Raw genomic sequence first — 16,766 nt, 5'->3', positions numbered from 1 at the left:
ATTTCTGATTTGCTTCTGTCATGTGAACATCAAAATCGTTAAAGTTTAGGATGCTTAAACACTATAAACATGCTCTCTTATGTTCTACTATACTGCATAAAATCTTTAAAACATGTTTAATGCTTGATAACGAAGTGTGGAGCTGGATGAACACAGCAGGCCATCTCAGGAGCACAAAAGCTGAAGTTTCGGGCCTAGACCTTTCATCAGAGAGGGGTACATCCCAGATCCCGCATATCTCAGATGTCCACGTTTTTCCAGGACCGCAACTTTCCCCCCGCAGCAGTCGAGAATGCCCTTGACCGCGCCTCCCGCATTTCCCGCAACACGTCCCTCACACGCCGCCCCCGCCACAACCGCCCCCAGAGGATCCCCCTCATCCTCACATACCACCCCACCAACCTCCAGATACAATGTATCATCCTCCGACACTTCCGCCATCTACAATCCGACCCCACCACCCAAGACATTTTTCCATCCCCACCCTCGTCTGCCTTCCGGAGAGACCACTCTTTCTGCAACTCCCTTGTCCGCTCCTCACACCCCTCCAACCCCACCACACCCGGCACCTTCCCCTGCAACCACAGGAAGTGCTACACTTGCCCCCACACCTCCTCCCTCACCCCCATCCCAGGCCCCAGGATGACCTTCCATATCAAACAGATGTTCACCTGCACATCTGCCAATGTGGTATCTTGTATCCGTTGCACCTGGTGTGGCTTCCTCTACATTGGGAAAACCAAGTGGAGGCTTGGGGACCGCTTTGCAGAACACCTCCGCTCGGTTTGCAACAAACAACTGCACCTCCCGGTTGCGAACCATTTCCACTCCCCCTCCCATTCCTCAGACGACATGTCCATCATGGGCCTCCTGCGGTGCCACAATGATGCCACCCGAAGGTTGTAGGAACAGCAACTCATATTCCGCTTGGGAACCCTGCAGCCCAATGGTATCAACGTGGACTTCACAAGCTTCAAAATCTCCCCTTATCCTACTGCATCCCAAAACCAGCCCAGTTCTTCCCCTCCCCCCACTGCATCAGAAAACCAGCCCAGCCTGTCTCTGCTTCCCTAACCTGTTCTTCCTCTCACCCATCTCTTTCTCCCACTTCAAGCCGCACCTCCATTTCCTACCTACCACCTCATCCCACCTCCTTGACCTGTCCATCTTCCCTGGACTGACCTATCCCATCCCTACCTCCCCACCTATACTCTCCTCTCGACCTATCTTCTTTTCTCTCCATCTTCGGTCCGCCTCCCCCTCTCTCCCTATTTATTCCAGTTCCCTCTCCCCGTCCCCCTCTCTGATGAAGGGTCTAGGCCCGAAACGTCAGCTTTTGTGTTCCTGAGATGCTGCTTTGCCTGCTGTGTTCATCCAGCTCCACACTTTGTTATCTTGGATTCTCCAGCATCTGCAGTTCCCATTATCACTGATACAATGTTTCATGCTTTGTACTTTTCAGTTCATAGTCTTGTAATTTAATAATGTACAAAGCAGATCCAGATAAATTGAATGCTATGATAAAGTTTTCAGATGATATTGAAGACAAGATAAAAAACTAGAGTTGGAAATATAAAGAAAATTTGGACAGAGCCCAAAAATTACCAATGTTACGGATAATTGGCAGAACAATCCATTTGAAGGATAGAAGTTTATTAATATAGTTGGTTGGAACTCTGAACAGAAAGGTGATTAAGAGCTGGGAAAGTGCCATTGGCCAAAGAAAAAAGAACTGATTGATCTGATGGAATGAAAGTTCTGGCATAACAATTATTTTCTATTCTCTATAAAGAAGTGTATTGTTAGGCTAAAAGTGCCGCCTTAAGGTCTGATCAGATGAATTCAAGAAGCTACGTGTGCTTTGATATAAAGCAAATTTATTAGCTTAACCTAATTTAGATATATACAAACTAATGAGTGAATCGATTAGCCTATACTATTTAGACATAATCAACAAGCAAGTCTCACTGACTGGCACAAGACAGAGACTCCTAGATGATGGCTGGTACTTGGAGCTCCATCTCAGTTTCCACAACACTGATCTTGTGGACCCCAGTTTGATAGTGAAAGGTTTCACAAGTGGGATAAAGTCCCTGATATTAACACTATTCTAGTTTTGTGTTCCATCACCATGTCATTAGTACTTTGAGTACTTTTCAAGACATTCCATTGTACATTAAACAGATATGAAAACATCCCCAGCTGGCTCTGTGTAAACTGCATAAAAGAGTGATTCCCAGCAACTACCAACCCCATCCACCCTCCCGTTTTTGCACTAGACTGCTTTCCATGTAATTTTTCACTTTCTTCAACTGCTTGTTGTCAGGTCCAATTAATCCTGAACAATCTGTTTTGGATATTTCTAAGCCTAACATTACAAGAAGCATTTCTATTATAACTAGAATTCTATCAGGCACAACATATTTTCCCACAGTTAAGGCTCTAGTTCTTTCTTATCATCTTCAAATGCTAGATTGGTTCTTTACCAAGCACCCATTTTGATCTCAACTTCCTAAACTCCAAATTTCCTGTTAATAGACCTATAACCCAACTAGTTATTGACGGCTCCTATTTCAATCAGCACTTCTAATTATTATAATGTCATAATATCCATTTCTGGTAACGTTGCAGATAATGGTGTCAGTGCCTTGTTGCCTACTGTAATTTATTGATGCCGACATTAAACATTTGATCTGGCTTTCCAGATGTGTGCCTCGCTGGAGTCATAACATGTACATCCTGTGAATAATGCTAATTGTTTTGTTTACTTTGTCTTATATAAATCATTAGAAATTATTTTGTGCCTCCCAGCTGTGCTTTTTTTAATCAATTAGCCACCTTTCCATACAATAAAATTAGCTTGTGTCCAAAATTTCTGATTTAATGCAGCATGTGATCTTTGGCAATTGTAGTCTTAAAGCAAGGTGTTTCTTTGAGGTTAAATGATATAAGGATAAATTGGAATACTCACTGTATTTTCTATTTGGGATTCTGTTTAACTTTAGCATTAATTAGATGGTACTGAAAAAGGAATATGAGCACTGAAATATTTATATGGAGAGTGGAGCTCCAAGAAACTTGTCACCATCCAAAACAACCCAGCCCACATGACTGACATGATAAACAATTCACTCCCTCCACCAGTGATGCCCAGTATCAGCAGTGTGTACCACCTGGAAGAAGGATTGCAAAAATTCACCACGGCTCCTTCAATACTATCTTCTAAATCCACACCTTCCACCATTTAGAAGGGCAAGGCAGCAGATGTGTGAATATCACAACCTGCAAGTTTTTCTCCAAGCTGCTCGCCATCCTGACTTGGAAATATATTGCAATTCATGCTTGGTCAAAATCTTGGAACTCCTTCCCTAAAAATTTGGTGTACCTTCACCAAACGGACAGCAGCACCTCACCAAGGGCAATTAGGGATGGTGATAAATGCTGACCCGCCAGCAAAACCCCATTTCATGAACAAAATAAGAATGTGAAATGGTTTTACCAAAGAACACTGTTTAGAACCTTTCAGTTGGAGACTGGTTGATATATTGAATGAACAGAACACTTCAAAATATATAAAATTCATCATGTTTGTAACTATTCTGTTATTTCCATTTAAGTTGAGTTTTGAGGTTGAATTTGTTTGTTTTAAGTGTTTTGTTGAGCATTGTGTGAACTCATCAACAAATGCAATGTGTTTTTGGTCTTGCTGGCTTTCTGAGGATAATGGCTTTCTGAAGATAATAGGCATTTTTTTAGAAAAAGGTATTGTATTTATTTTTCTTTCCTGTCTCTTTTTTTAAAAAAATGCTTTTCCCTACATTCTGTAGCCTCCTCTACAACCACTATGTCATACTAGTGTCAGACTTCATCAAAGTTAAACACTCATTGCCTTTAGGTCAATTCTTTTATCAAAGTGGCCAATCTTAATTTAATTAACTTAAACAGTATCCTAACAATATCCTTATTCGATTCCTATCCCTGCATGATTGCTGTTTTCACATAAGTTACTCACTTTTATTGCAAATTCCATAGCTGACTTATTCCTACCCTGGCGAAGTTGGCTAACCCATCAGGTACCAAGAAAAGGGAGAGACTAAAGATAAACCTCTGAGTCACCTTTCTTAAATGTTTTAGCTGCTAAACCAATCAATACTCCAGATTTGCTTTAAAACAAAGCTTTTTTTAAGAATATGGAACATAACAGCACAGTACAGGCCCTTCGGCCCTCAATGTTGTGCCGACCTGTCATACCGATCTGAAGCCCATCTAACCTACACTATTCCATGTACGTCCATAGGCTTATCCAATGACGACTTAAATGTACCTAAAGTTGGCGAATCTACTACCGTTGCAGGCAAAGCGTTCCATTCCCTTACTACTCTCTGAGTAAAGAAACCACCTCTGACATCTGTCCTATATCTTTCACCCCTCAATTTAAAGCTATGTCCCCTCGTGCTCACCATCACCATCCTAGGAAAAAGGCTCTCCCTATCCACCCTATCTAACCCTCTAATTATTTTATATGTTTCAATTAAGTCACCTCTCAATCTTCTTCTCTCGAATGAAAACAGCCTCAAGTCCCTCAGCCTTTCCTCGTAAGACCTTCCCTCCATACTAGGCAACATCCTAGTAAATCTCCTCTGCACCCTTTCCAAAGCTTCCACATCCTTCTTATAATGCGGTGACCAGAACTGTACGCAATACACCAAGTGAGGCCGCACCAGAGGTTTGTACAGCTGCAGCATAAGCTCTTGGTTCCAGAACTCGATCCCTCTATTAATAAAAGCTAAAACACTGTATGCCTTCTTAACAGCCCTGTCAACCTGGGTGGCAACTTTCAAGGGTCTGTGTACATGGACACCGAGATCTCTCTGCTCATCTACACTACTAAGAATCTTACCATTAGCCCAGCACTTTGCCTTCTGGTTACTCCTACTGAAGTGCATCACCTCACACTTGTCTGCATTAAACTCCATTTGCCACCTCTCAGCCCAGCTCTGCAGCTTATCTATGTCTCTCTGCAACCTACAGCATCCTTCGTCACTATCCACAACTCCACTGACCTTAGTGTCGCCTGCAAATTTACTAACCGTTCCTTCAACGCCCTCATCGAGGTCATTTATAAAAATGACAAACAGCAGTGGACCCAACACCAACCCTTGCGGTACTCCACTAGTAACTGGTCTCCAGAGTGAACATTTCCTATCAACTACCACCCTCTGTCTTTTTTCAGCAAGCCAATTTCCGATCCAAACTGCTGTATCTCCCACAATCCCATTCCTCCGCATTGTGTACAATAGCCTATTGTGGGGAACCTTATTGAACGCCTTGCTGAAATTCATATACACCACATCAACTGGTTTACTCTCATCTACCTGTTTGGTCACCTTCTCAAAGAACTCAATAAGGTTTGTGAGGCACAACCTTCCCTTCACAATCAATCTATTCTTTTCTAGATGATTATAAATCCTATCCCTTATAACCTTTTCCAACACTTTACCAACAACTGAGGTAAGGCTCACTGGTCTATAATTACCAGGGTTGTCTCTACTCCCCTTCTTGAACAGGGGAACCACGTTTGCTATCCTCCAGTCGTCTGGCACTATTCCTGTAGATAATGACGAGTTAAAGATCAATGCCAAAGGCTCGGAAATCTCCTCCCTGGCCTCCCAGAGGATCCTAGGATAAATCCCATCCAGCCCAGGGGACTTATCTATCTTCACCTTCTGAAGGATTTCTAATACCTCTTCCTTGTGAACCTCAATCCCACCTAGTCTAGTAGCCTGTATCTCAGTATTCTCCTTGACAACATTGTCGTTTTCTCGAGTGAATACTGTTGAAAAATATTTGTTTAGTGCTTCCTCTATCTCCTCTGACACCACACACAACTTCCCATTACTATCTTTGATTGGACCTAATCTTTCTTTTATTCCTTAAATACCTATAGAAAGCCTTAGGGTTTACCCTGATCTTATCCGCCAACAACTTCTCATGTCTCCTCCTGGCTCTTCTGAGCTCTCTCTTTAGGTCCTTCCTGGCTACCTCGTAGCCCTCAAGTGCCCTAACTGAGCATCTCATCCTAACATAAGCCGCCATAGAACATAGAACATAGAACAGGCCCTTCAGCCCACGATGTTGTGCCGACCATTGATCCTCATGTATGCACCCTCAAATTTCTGTGACCATATGCATGCCCAACAGTTTCTTAAATGACCCCAATGACCTTGCTTCCACAACTGCTGCTGGCAACGCAGTCCATGCTCTCTCAACTCTGTGTAAAGAACCCGCCTCTGACATCCCCTCTATACTTCCCTCCAACCAGCTTAAAACTATGACCCCTCGTGTTAGCCATTTCTGCCCTGGGAAATAGTCTCTGGCTATCAACTCTATGTATGCCTCTCATTATCTTGTATACCTCAGTTAGGTCCCCTCTCCTCCTCCTTTTCCCCAATGATAAAAGTCCGAGCTCAGTCAACCTCTCTTCATAAGATAAGCCCTCCAGTCCAGGCAGCATCCTGGTAAACCTCTGAACCCTCTCCAAAGCATCCACATCTTTCCTATAATAGGGCGACCAGAACTGGACGCAGTATTCCAAGTGCGGTCTAACCAAAGTTTTATAGAGCTGCAACAAGATATCACGACTCTTAAACTCAATCCCCCTGCTAATGAAAGCCAAAACACCATATGCTTTCTTAACAACCCTGTCCACTTGGGTGGCCATTTTAAGGGATCTATGTATCTGCACACCAAGATCCCTCTGTTCCTCCACACTGACAAGTACCCTCTCCTTAATCCTGTACTCAGCTTTCAAATTCGACCTTCCAAAATGCATCACCTCGCATTTATCCAGGTTGAACTCCATCTGCCACTCTCAGCCCATCTCTGCATCCTGTCAATGTCCCGCTGCAGCCTACAACAGCCCTCTATACTGTCAACGATACCTCCAACCTTCGTGTCGTCTGCAAACTTGCTGACCCATCCTTCGATCCCCTCATCCAAGTCATTAATAAAAATTACAAACAGTAGGGGCCCAAGGACAGAGCCCTGTGCAATACCACTCACCACTGACTTCTAGGCAGAATATTTTCCTTCTACTACCACTCGCTGTCTTCTGTTGGCCAGCCAATTCTGTATCCAAGCAGCTAAGTTCCCCTGTATCCCATTCCTCCTGACCTTCTGAATGGGCCTACCATGGGAAACCTTATCAAATGCCTTGCTGAAGTCCATATACACCACATCCACAGCTTGACCCTCATCAACTTTTCTAGTCACATCCTCAAAAAACTCGATAAGGTTTGTGAGGCATGACCTGCCCGTCTCAAAGCCGTGTTGACTGCATTTAATCAAGCCATGCTCTTCCAGATGGTCATAAATCCTATCCCTCAGAATCCTTTCTAACACCTTGCAGACGACAGACGTGAGACTTACTGGTCTGTAATTGCCGGGGATTTCCCTATTTCCTTTCTTGAAGAGAGGAATTACATTTGCATCTCTCCAGTCCTCAGGTATGACTCCAGTGGAGAGCGAGGATGCAAAGATCTTCGCAAGTGGCGAAGCAATTGCATTTCTCGTTTCCCAAAGCAGCCGAGGACAAATCTGGTCCGGGCCTGGCGACTTGTCAATCTTAATGTTTGACAAAATTTTCAGCACATCAGCTTCCTCTATCTCTATCCATTCCAGCATGCACACCTGCTCTTCAAAGGTTTCATTCACTACAAAGTTTGTTTCTTTCGTAAAGACAGAAGCAAAAAACTCATTTAGGGTTTCCCCTACCTCCTCAGACTCCACACGCAAGTTCCCTATGCTATCCCTGATCGGCCCTACTCTTTCTTTGACCATTCTCTTATTCCTCACTTCTTCCTCTTGACCAGAGATTCCACCTCCTTCGTAAACCAGGGCTCCCACGCTCTACAGCTTCCTCCCTACCTGACAGGTACATACTTATCTAGGACACACAGGAGCTTTTCCTTGAATAAGCTCCACATTTCTAATGTGCCTATCCCCTGCAGCTTCCTTCCCCATCCTATGCTCCCTAAATCTTGCCTAATCTCATCGTAATTGCCTTCCCCCAGCTATAACTCTTGCCCAGTGGTATACACCTATTCCTTTCCATCACTAAAGTAAACATAACAGAATTGTGATCGCTATCACCAAAGTGCTCACCTACTTCCAAATCTAACACCTGTCCAGGCTCATTACCCAGTACCAAATCTAATGTGGCTTCGCCCCTTGTTGGCCTATCTACATACTGTGTCAGGAAGCCCTCCTGCACACACTGGACAAACACTGACCCATCAATAGTACTCGAACTATAGTGTTCCCAGTCAATATTTGGAAAGTTGAAGTCCCCCACGACAACTACCCTGTCTCTCTCACTCCTATCACGAATCATCTTTGCTATCCTTTCCTCTACATCTCTGGAACTATTCAGAGGCCTATAGAAAACTCCCAACAGGGTGACCTCTCCTTTTCCTGTTTCTAACCTCAGCCCATACTACCTCAGTTGACGAGTCCCCAAATATCCTTTCTGCAACTGTAACGTTGTCCTTGACCAACAATGCCACACCTCCCCTCCTTTTACCATCTTCTCTGTTCTTACTGAAACATCTAAATCCCTGAACCTGCAACAACCATTCCTGTCCCTGCTCTATCCATGTCTCCGAAATGGCCACAACATCGAAGTCCCAGGTACCAACCCATGCTGCAAGTTCATTCGCCTTATTCCGGACGCTCCTGGCATTGAAGTAGACACACTTCAAACCAACTTCTTGCTTGCCGGTGCCATCTTGCATCCCTGAAACTTTATTTCGGACCACCATACTCTCAACCTTTTCTATACTCGAACTACAATTTTGGTTCCCATCCCCCTGCTGAATTCTTGACTCCTGTGAGGTATATTTTAATTGTACAAAATTGTGAATGTGTACTGTTTTATAGAATTATTATTGTTAACATTTTTGTGCTGATCAGGAATAAAATAAACATCATTTGCACAATTTTGTGACATAATTAAAATATAAAACAAAAATTTGCACACACATGGTCCCAGTTATCCAACATGTATTTAATGAAGTTTTGTTAAGGTTCATTGGCATCTCTTTGACTGGAGGGAGAGATGCCAAAAAGGGAGTGTTTGTGGTTGGATTCTGCAAAAGGAAATTTGTAGTTGGGCTGGAGACAAGATTGTTAGAAGGAGCGAGAGACCAGGAGTAGGATATCAGATGTAGAGAGTGAGGGAATGGCATCACAGAAAGGGAAGGGGATGAGGAAGAGTATATTGTATGTATTCCTACAGTTTAGCACTAGTTTGCCTATAAGTTTCTGCTATACCAGTTTGAGAAATTAATCCACTTTTGTACCCTCCATCATATTACATCATTCAGTGCTGGATATTGTACTTTCTGAATGAATGGGTTACAATTCACATTTCCCGGGAAAACTCTATGGATTATTCCAAATATGGAGCAACACTTGCACTCCAAGAAGCATTCAGCACAGTGCCAGTGGTGGGTGCAGCCTATCTGCTTATAGGGTTGATCATCTCTTGTTGGTCCCTCAGGGTCAAGGATGATTTACTTCCTCTATGATTGTGGTGCTGTTTGGAATTCTGTGGTGGATGAATAGTCTGATCCTGGAGCCGCAGATTCAACTGCAGGGAGGGGAGGTGGTGTTCGCTGAGGTGGGTGAGTGGGACCATCTGCTTTTTGCACTTGGCCTGCAACATGCTCCACTTAGTGACACTCGACGTTGTTGGCACATTCTTGGTTGCTTCTTCTCTAGTTTGTACTTTCTAGGGCAAGTGATTCCCGGGCTCAGGTGGAAATGTTGCCTCTGTTTAGGGAGGCTCTCAGGGTGTGCTTGAAATATCTACTCTGCCTTCGTAATGAACACCTACAGTTGTGGAGCTCAGAGCAGAGTACCTGTTCAGGGAGTCTTGTGTTGGGTACGTGGATTATATGGTTGGCCCATCACAACTGGTTTTGTGTGACTAATGCCTTGATACTAGCAGTATTGGGCTGGGAGAAGGTACTCACATTGGTGTGCCAATGGATTTGCAGGCGTTTGCAAAGACAGTGGTAGTGATATCTCATCAGGGATTTGAAGTGTCTGCTGTACATGGTCCGTATAGTTTCTGGTGCATATAAGGCTGGTATGGTCTCATGATAATAAAATGTGAGGCTGGATGAACACAGCAGGCCCAGCAGTATCTCAGGAGCACAAAAGTTGACGTTTCGGGCCTAGACCCTTCATCAGAGAGGGCTCTCTGATGAAGGGTCTAGGCCCGAAGCGTCAGCTTTTGTGCTCCTGAGATGCTGCTGGGCCTGCTGTGTTCATCCAGCCTCACATTTTATTATCTTGGATTCTCCAGCATCTGCAGTTCCCATTATCACTCATCCATGGTCTCATTATGCCTGTTTTGCAAATTTGCGGCATGTATCATTATTTATAGATATTGAATAAATATTTGGAAGGGAACAGTGTAAATGAATATGGAAACGTACATGAAAATGGAATTGGAATGAATAAATTATTCCACTTGAACTCGACCTTGGTTGCAGTGGAGTTTTGTGGCACTTCATTGTTTTGAAATCATAGAACATGAATATCTTTCAGGGCAGTGGTCAGATGGATTATTTTCAGCAGGAAATGCAGCTGCGTGGAAAACAGACCACAAAATAATTTTGGGGTGTGAATCATTCATTTCTGTGTAAAAGTGCTTGTTTTTAAAGTGCCATATTGTTTATTTTAGAGGATTGCGATCACTTGCTGTTTTTAATCACATATTTTACATCTCACATCTCTGGAGTGATTACTCTGAGCCAACAGCAGAAGTGAATTGGACAGCTATTACTGGTCAATGTGATGGAAGATAGTAGAAATTGTTAAAAGTTATTGTCCTAATTTTAATGTAACTACATACACAGAAAAATTCAACTCTGAGCTATGTTAAATGTAAATGCTTTGTTTTAAATCCCTGACTTCTGCTGAATTAGTTCATCTTGACTAATACAATGTTACAGAATTACAATTGATGTGTGGGTGTGCAGTCTAGGGTAGGGAAAACCCACTTCTGATCGTCATAATCTCTTTCACATGAGAAAAAAAATCTGATTAGACTGGATGGGATTAGCTGATCATTCACTATGGTTAAATAGTTTTATAAATTTTGGCTAACTTCACAAAGAAAAAGAGGTGTCGATGGCCGAAGAGGCCTAAAACAGGATCTTTTTCTTGATTTGACTTACTGTTGTCGCATGGACCGAGATACTGTGAAAAGTTTTGTTTTGTATGTTCTATGGGCAGATTGTACCGTACAAGTGTATCACGTAACAATACAGAGTGCAGAATACAGTATTACAGCTGCAGAGAAGATGCACAGAGAGGGGGAGAGAGAGAGAGAGATCAACATTAATATTTGAGAGGTTGGTTCAAAAGTCTGATAATAGCAGGGGAAAAGCTATTCTTGAATCTCTTCATCAGTCTTTGCAAACTTTTATATCTTCTGCCCATTGAAAAAGGGTGGAAGAGAGTATGACTTTGGTGGAAGTGGTCAATGGATGAAAGGCTGGTTAGCGTGATGGACTGGGCTGTGTTCACGAATCTCTGTAGTTTCTTGTGGTCTTGGAAAAAAGCAGTTACCAACCATGCTGTGATGGATTCGGCTAGGATGATCTCTATGGTGTATGTATAAAAATTTGCACTGGTCTTTGTAGACGTGCCGGTGAAGATTAGATGTTTACGTGCTTTCTTGACTATTGTGCCGACTTGGGGTGGACCAGGACAGATTGTTGGTGATCATCACTCCCAAGAACTTGACGATTTCGACCATCACCACCTCAGCACCATTGCAGAGAGGGGTATCACCAGCCCTGTTGTTTTGCTGATGTTGATGGAGAGATTGATGTCTTTACTTCATGCTGCCAAGCACTCAATCTCTTCCTGTGCTTTGTTTCGTAGGTTGGATCTCAAACAATGATGTCGTCAGCAAACTTGTAAAAGGAGTTAAGACAGAATTTGGTCACAGTCATAAAAAGTGCAAAGAGAACTGTAGGAGGCTGAGTACGTAGCCTTGCAGGGCATTGGTGTTGAGGATTATTGTGGAGGTGGTATCACCTATTCTTACTGTTTACAGTCTAAGGGTCAGGAAGTCAAGGATCCAGTTACAGAGCGGGGAGTCGAGACCTAGGGCTCACTACCTTCAAACAAAACTTCAAAAATATGTGTAATCTTCACTCCTGTTTGGTTCATGTAGTTGTGTCAAAAATTCAGATCATTTTAGGTCAATACATTCAAACCTTCTGTGGTCCACAGGAGCATTTCAAATTTCTGAATTTATTGCCTTTCGGTACTATGGTTTTTTCTTTGAATTGAAAAGTTCACATTTTTGCCTTTTGGAGTTTTCATTGTATTTTCACGCTGTGATACAATTTGACAGTTTTAAAAAGATGGCAAAAATGAAGGAGTTTTACATGATTTTATGTTGAACTTTGACATGGAACGATGGTAATTTCTTCTTTGGGCATTTTTTCATAGATTTTATTTTCTATAATCTTGAAAATCATAGAATCCCTACAATGAGGAAACAGGCCCTTTGTCCCAACAAGCCCACACTGACCCTCTGAGAATATCACCCAGACCCATTACCCTTTCCCTGTAACGAATCTCCACATTCCTGAACATTATGGGCAATTTAGCATGGCCAGTCAACTTGGCCTGAACATCTTTGGACTGTGGGAGGAAACCCACGCAGACACGGGAAGAACGTGCAAACTCCACACGGACAGGTGCCCGAAGGTGGAATTGAGCATAGGTCCCTAGCGCTGTGAGGCAGTAGTGCTAACCTCTGTGCCACCATAAGATGTTAACTTATTCTCTGGTATCATTTTATGTGACAGCACACCTTTAGTATTACATTTTTTTTACACGCAAGTCAAGAGAGTGTTCAGTAATCTGCTGCCAATGTTCAACTCAAAAACTTGTGGTTGACTTCCCTCTGTTAGCGAGAATAGATCCTTGGGTGACATTGAATTGAAACTCCACAAACCAGGGCTTGGTCTATTCCACCTTAGTTGCTTTTAGACATGCTGTTGATGTCTGACCTTGTTTGTTTAAATCAAAACTATTTCAACAAGTACCAGTTAAGGTTGGAAACCTCAGAATTCCAGCTACAAAGGTAACCGCTGTTCCGCTCTTTTTTTTTTGCAGGAAGAAAACATTGATTTCAAAGCACTTCGGGAAAAATTTCAAAAGTCTGATATAATAAAGATCAAGCCCAGTGGTAAACCACCTTTAAAAGCTCCTGAAACACCTGGAGTGGCTCGTACTAAAACAGCACTGAACGTAACCAACATTAACATTTTTGAGACAGTTCCTCTTCACAATGCTGCTGTTCAACAAACTAATGCACAATCTCTACATCCTCCTGTTCCTCTGATAAAGCCAGCAGTAGTTCCTAAGCCTGTACTTTTGAAATTACCTGACTGGACAGCCCCCAATGATCCAGATGAAAGTGGAAGAAAACCTGAAGATCTCACTAGCTATAAAGGTGTGTCATTGAGGGTTAGTTCTGACAGTCTTCAAAAACTTGAAAATAAAACCTCAGAATCCAGACCTTCAAAAGATAACGTCATAAGTGACCAACTGAATGCAATCTCATTTAAAGAAAAATTAAATATTTGGGAGAATACTTTGCATTGCATTAGTGCACCAGCTGAAAAGATAATATGTGGTACGCTTCCTCCTTCACTGTCAAATTCAAGAGCAAATTCTTATTTTCCTCCTAAGACAACATGTCATGCTGACCCACATTTCAGGACAACTTCTCTTTCACAATATAGGAAGGAAAATCTAAGTATGGAGCCAGAGATACAGATATCTGCTGCAAGAAAAGAAATTGTCCAGTCTATGCTCATCCAAAGTAGTGACATTTCTCAATCAATTGATAACTGTGGAATTATTGTTCCACCTCTTCCACCAAAAACATATCTTTCTTGCCCAAAAGTTGATCAGAAAAGATTAAAACTAGATGCCAACCACAGTGCAGGGTCAGAGACTTCTTCAGGGTTGCCATTGGAAAACTCTCAAGAATCAAAGTTGCCAATGGATCAAGGAGTAGGACACACTCATGAAAAAGGCTACCAACCTACAGTCCTGCGACGCAGAGAGTTGCCATCTGTTGAAGTATTGGGACCTCCTCCAGTGAAACCACCCAGACCATTCGATGTAGACTTTGGCATGTTACAGAGGATCAAAACAGCCAGTTATACTCCAACTGAATGTAAGACCTAGCTACCTCTGTCAAAATTTAGAATGTTGGATTTTCACAGAAACTAGAAAATTTTAAAATATATTATTAAGTTTCAACACCTATCCATAATATTATTCAATTTTTACATCGATGCTTGTTGCTGAAAACTTGTTAAAAGAACCTGTTTACTAGACAGTGTGCTGGATTGGCCTTCTGCAATGTTTGCCACACTGTAAGATACATACAGTTGCTACTTTATGCTGCTATACGATCAAGAGACTGGGTTCCCAATGATCACTAAAACATTTCTTAGCTGTAATTTTTATTTAACTGAGTTTTCTGATGTGTTGGAATAAGGGTCACGTATTTATTTTTGAAAAATCGATCTACCCAATCTATAAACACTCCACAGTCTTAGTTGTGTGATGTCTTAAATGCCTCCAAAGGATTTTGTATATATTTCTGCTACTGCCGGAATCCTGAGCTAAATCTTACGTTCTGCTGGAAGCTATGACTGAGTTGATATTGGATTAAGCATGGACATTCAGTTATTGATTGACTAAGCTTTCTGATTTTTTTTAATTTTACAATGTAACAAAAAATTCTAAGTTTTCGTGAATTAAAATGCATTTGTTTTATTCAAAAACGTTGCTGAGAGTTAGAGAGGGGCAAACATTTACAAACGTTTGATCGCATAGCCACTCTCTAGTTGTGTTCTAAACTTTAAAGTTTGAAGGGAAAAAAGAGATGTTGTGTTAACATCGTTTTTACTTTGAGAGCTCCATAATGAAGCTAATCAATAATCTACTTGTGATTGTTTTTAATTAGTTTTGGTTGGTTTTAGGTTGTACTGGAACACTGGATACAAGATGAAGGGAAGATACCTATCTTTATTCACTTCTAGAACAAAAATAAAGTTGCTGGAAAAGCTCAGCAGGTCTGGTGCATCTGTGAAGGAAAAAACAGAGTTAATGTTTCAAGTCTGGTGACCCTCCACAGATGCTGTTAGACCTGCTGAGCTTTTCCAGCAACTGTTTTTGCTCCTGATTTACAGCATCCGCAGGTCTTTCGGTTTTTATTCACTCATTTTAAAAATATGTTGGATTTGCATTGTGAAAACAAATTCTTTTTTTTTGTTCCCTTCTTACCCAGATCTTTTAAAAGAGAATGGAAGTTTGGTTAAGGATGTCAGAGAATGTGGTTTAAACATGTATTTCAGAAGGAACAGGGTAAAAGTGGAAGAGAGCATGGAAAAGTTGGAAGTGGAAACAGAATCTGTAGGTGGTTTTGTCCAGTGAGGTTCATGGTGGTCAGTCTGCCCATGTGAATGTTTGCTTTTCATTTCATTAATTATGCAACTGGGCACTTTGATGCTCTTCTTGTGCAATGGGGCAACAGGAGAGGTGCAGTTGCTGAACACTGCAGGGAACATTCAGTGTTGATGTTGTTCCACAGTATGTAAAGGCCAGCTACACCATGTTAAGCCAGTAACTACCTCTAATGCTGAGATGTTACACCAGAATTACCAAAACACTAGGCACAGAAAGGAATGCTTCACAGATGGGCACCTTGTGTTGGTGGAAAGGAAGTCCATCTTTTATCCAGCTGATTGCCTCAGGGGGATGCAACCAGCCCAGACCCAGATAGTGATCCAGGGTAAAAGCAATGCCCAGCATCACAAGAAAAAGGTCAATGATCTTCTGTGCTCCACAAAGGTAAATTTCGGTCTATTTTATATCTGCTATCCCAAACTCACAGTGCTCCATCTCAAGCACTGCACATACAACTTAGCAACATGCATGAACTACAAATACTGTATGCAGCATGTCCACTCAACAACTATGGCCAACCTTGCTCTCCCAAGCTATTAACGTTTTCCATCTTTTTTCCTTCCTACTCACCCATTGAGGTCACCTCACCACGTCTCCTGCCCCCCCGACCCCCACACCAAATCACCACCACTATCTGCTTGTCTATCCACTTTCATCATACTCGGTCATATCATTGAGTGATATCATATCATCGTCTCATTCAGTTATATCACTGCAGGAGGTATTAGATCAGAGCCGGGCCAAGGCTACAGGGAGTGGGTGAATGTCAGGTGCTCTTTTTAGGGAGAGAACTTTAGAATTTGTTGGAGAAGAGAATGACCATCCATGCAAGAATGGGGAAACCTAAATGACCAACCAACCCAGTAAACTTTGTTATTCTGTGCTGTGCTGCTCTCCTGTTATCCTGTTATACTTTCATCTGTGTGTGTGCTCTGTCTAGACTAAACTTGGGAGCACGATCTGGTGAGCACGTCACTAATACATTCCCACGCACAGATTGGCAGCTACCCTGGAGACCTAGGTCCAGTACTGAGTCAATTGTTCAGGATCGTCCTTCATGATCCCTTTTGTGTTAGGGGCTACTGTCTTTCTACCCAGTGGTCCTTCAAAGATGTGTAGCCATGCAGTCACTCTTAAGATTCATCAGAGCTCTGCTCCCCAAAAACATAAAAAAAGGAAGTATTGCC

General features: G+C 42.3%; 2 protein-coding genes across 4 annotated transcripts in view; one reads left to right on the top strand and one right to left on the bottom strand.

Moving 5' to 3' along the window:
• The window catches only part of prkaa2 (protein kinase, AMP-activated, alpha 2 catalytic subunit), a 133,002-nt gene that overhangs the window by 14,227 nt on the left and 102,009 nt on the right, over window positions 1-16,766 (bottom strand). The gene's annotated exons all lie outside the window — the stretch shown is intronic.
• The window catches only part of LOC125456090 (FYN-binding protein 2-like), a 91,823-nt gene that overhangs the window by 12,326 nt on the left and 62,731 nt on the right, over window positions 1-16,766 (top strand). For all 3 annotated transcript variants that reach the window (XM_059647890.1, XM_048538792.1, XM_048538793.1), the window contains exon 2: window positions 13,207-14,278. In XM_059647890.1, the coding sequence (XP_059503873.1) occupies window positions 13,207-14,278 (1,072 nt within the window). The remainder of the gene's footprint in view (window positions 1-13,206; window positions 14,279-16,766) is intronic.

This window comes from Stegostoma tigrinum, chromosome 8 (assembly GCF_030684315.1).
Source record: "Stegostoma tigrinum isolate sSteTig4 chromosome 8, sSteTig4.hap1, whole genome shotgun sequence".
Lineage (NCBI taxonomy): Eukaryota > Metazoa > Chordata > Chondrichthyes > Orectolobiformes > Stegostomatidae > Stegostoma > Stegostoma tigrinum.
This window is presented reverse-complemented; position numbering and strand designations above follow the sequence as displayed.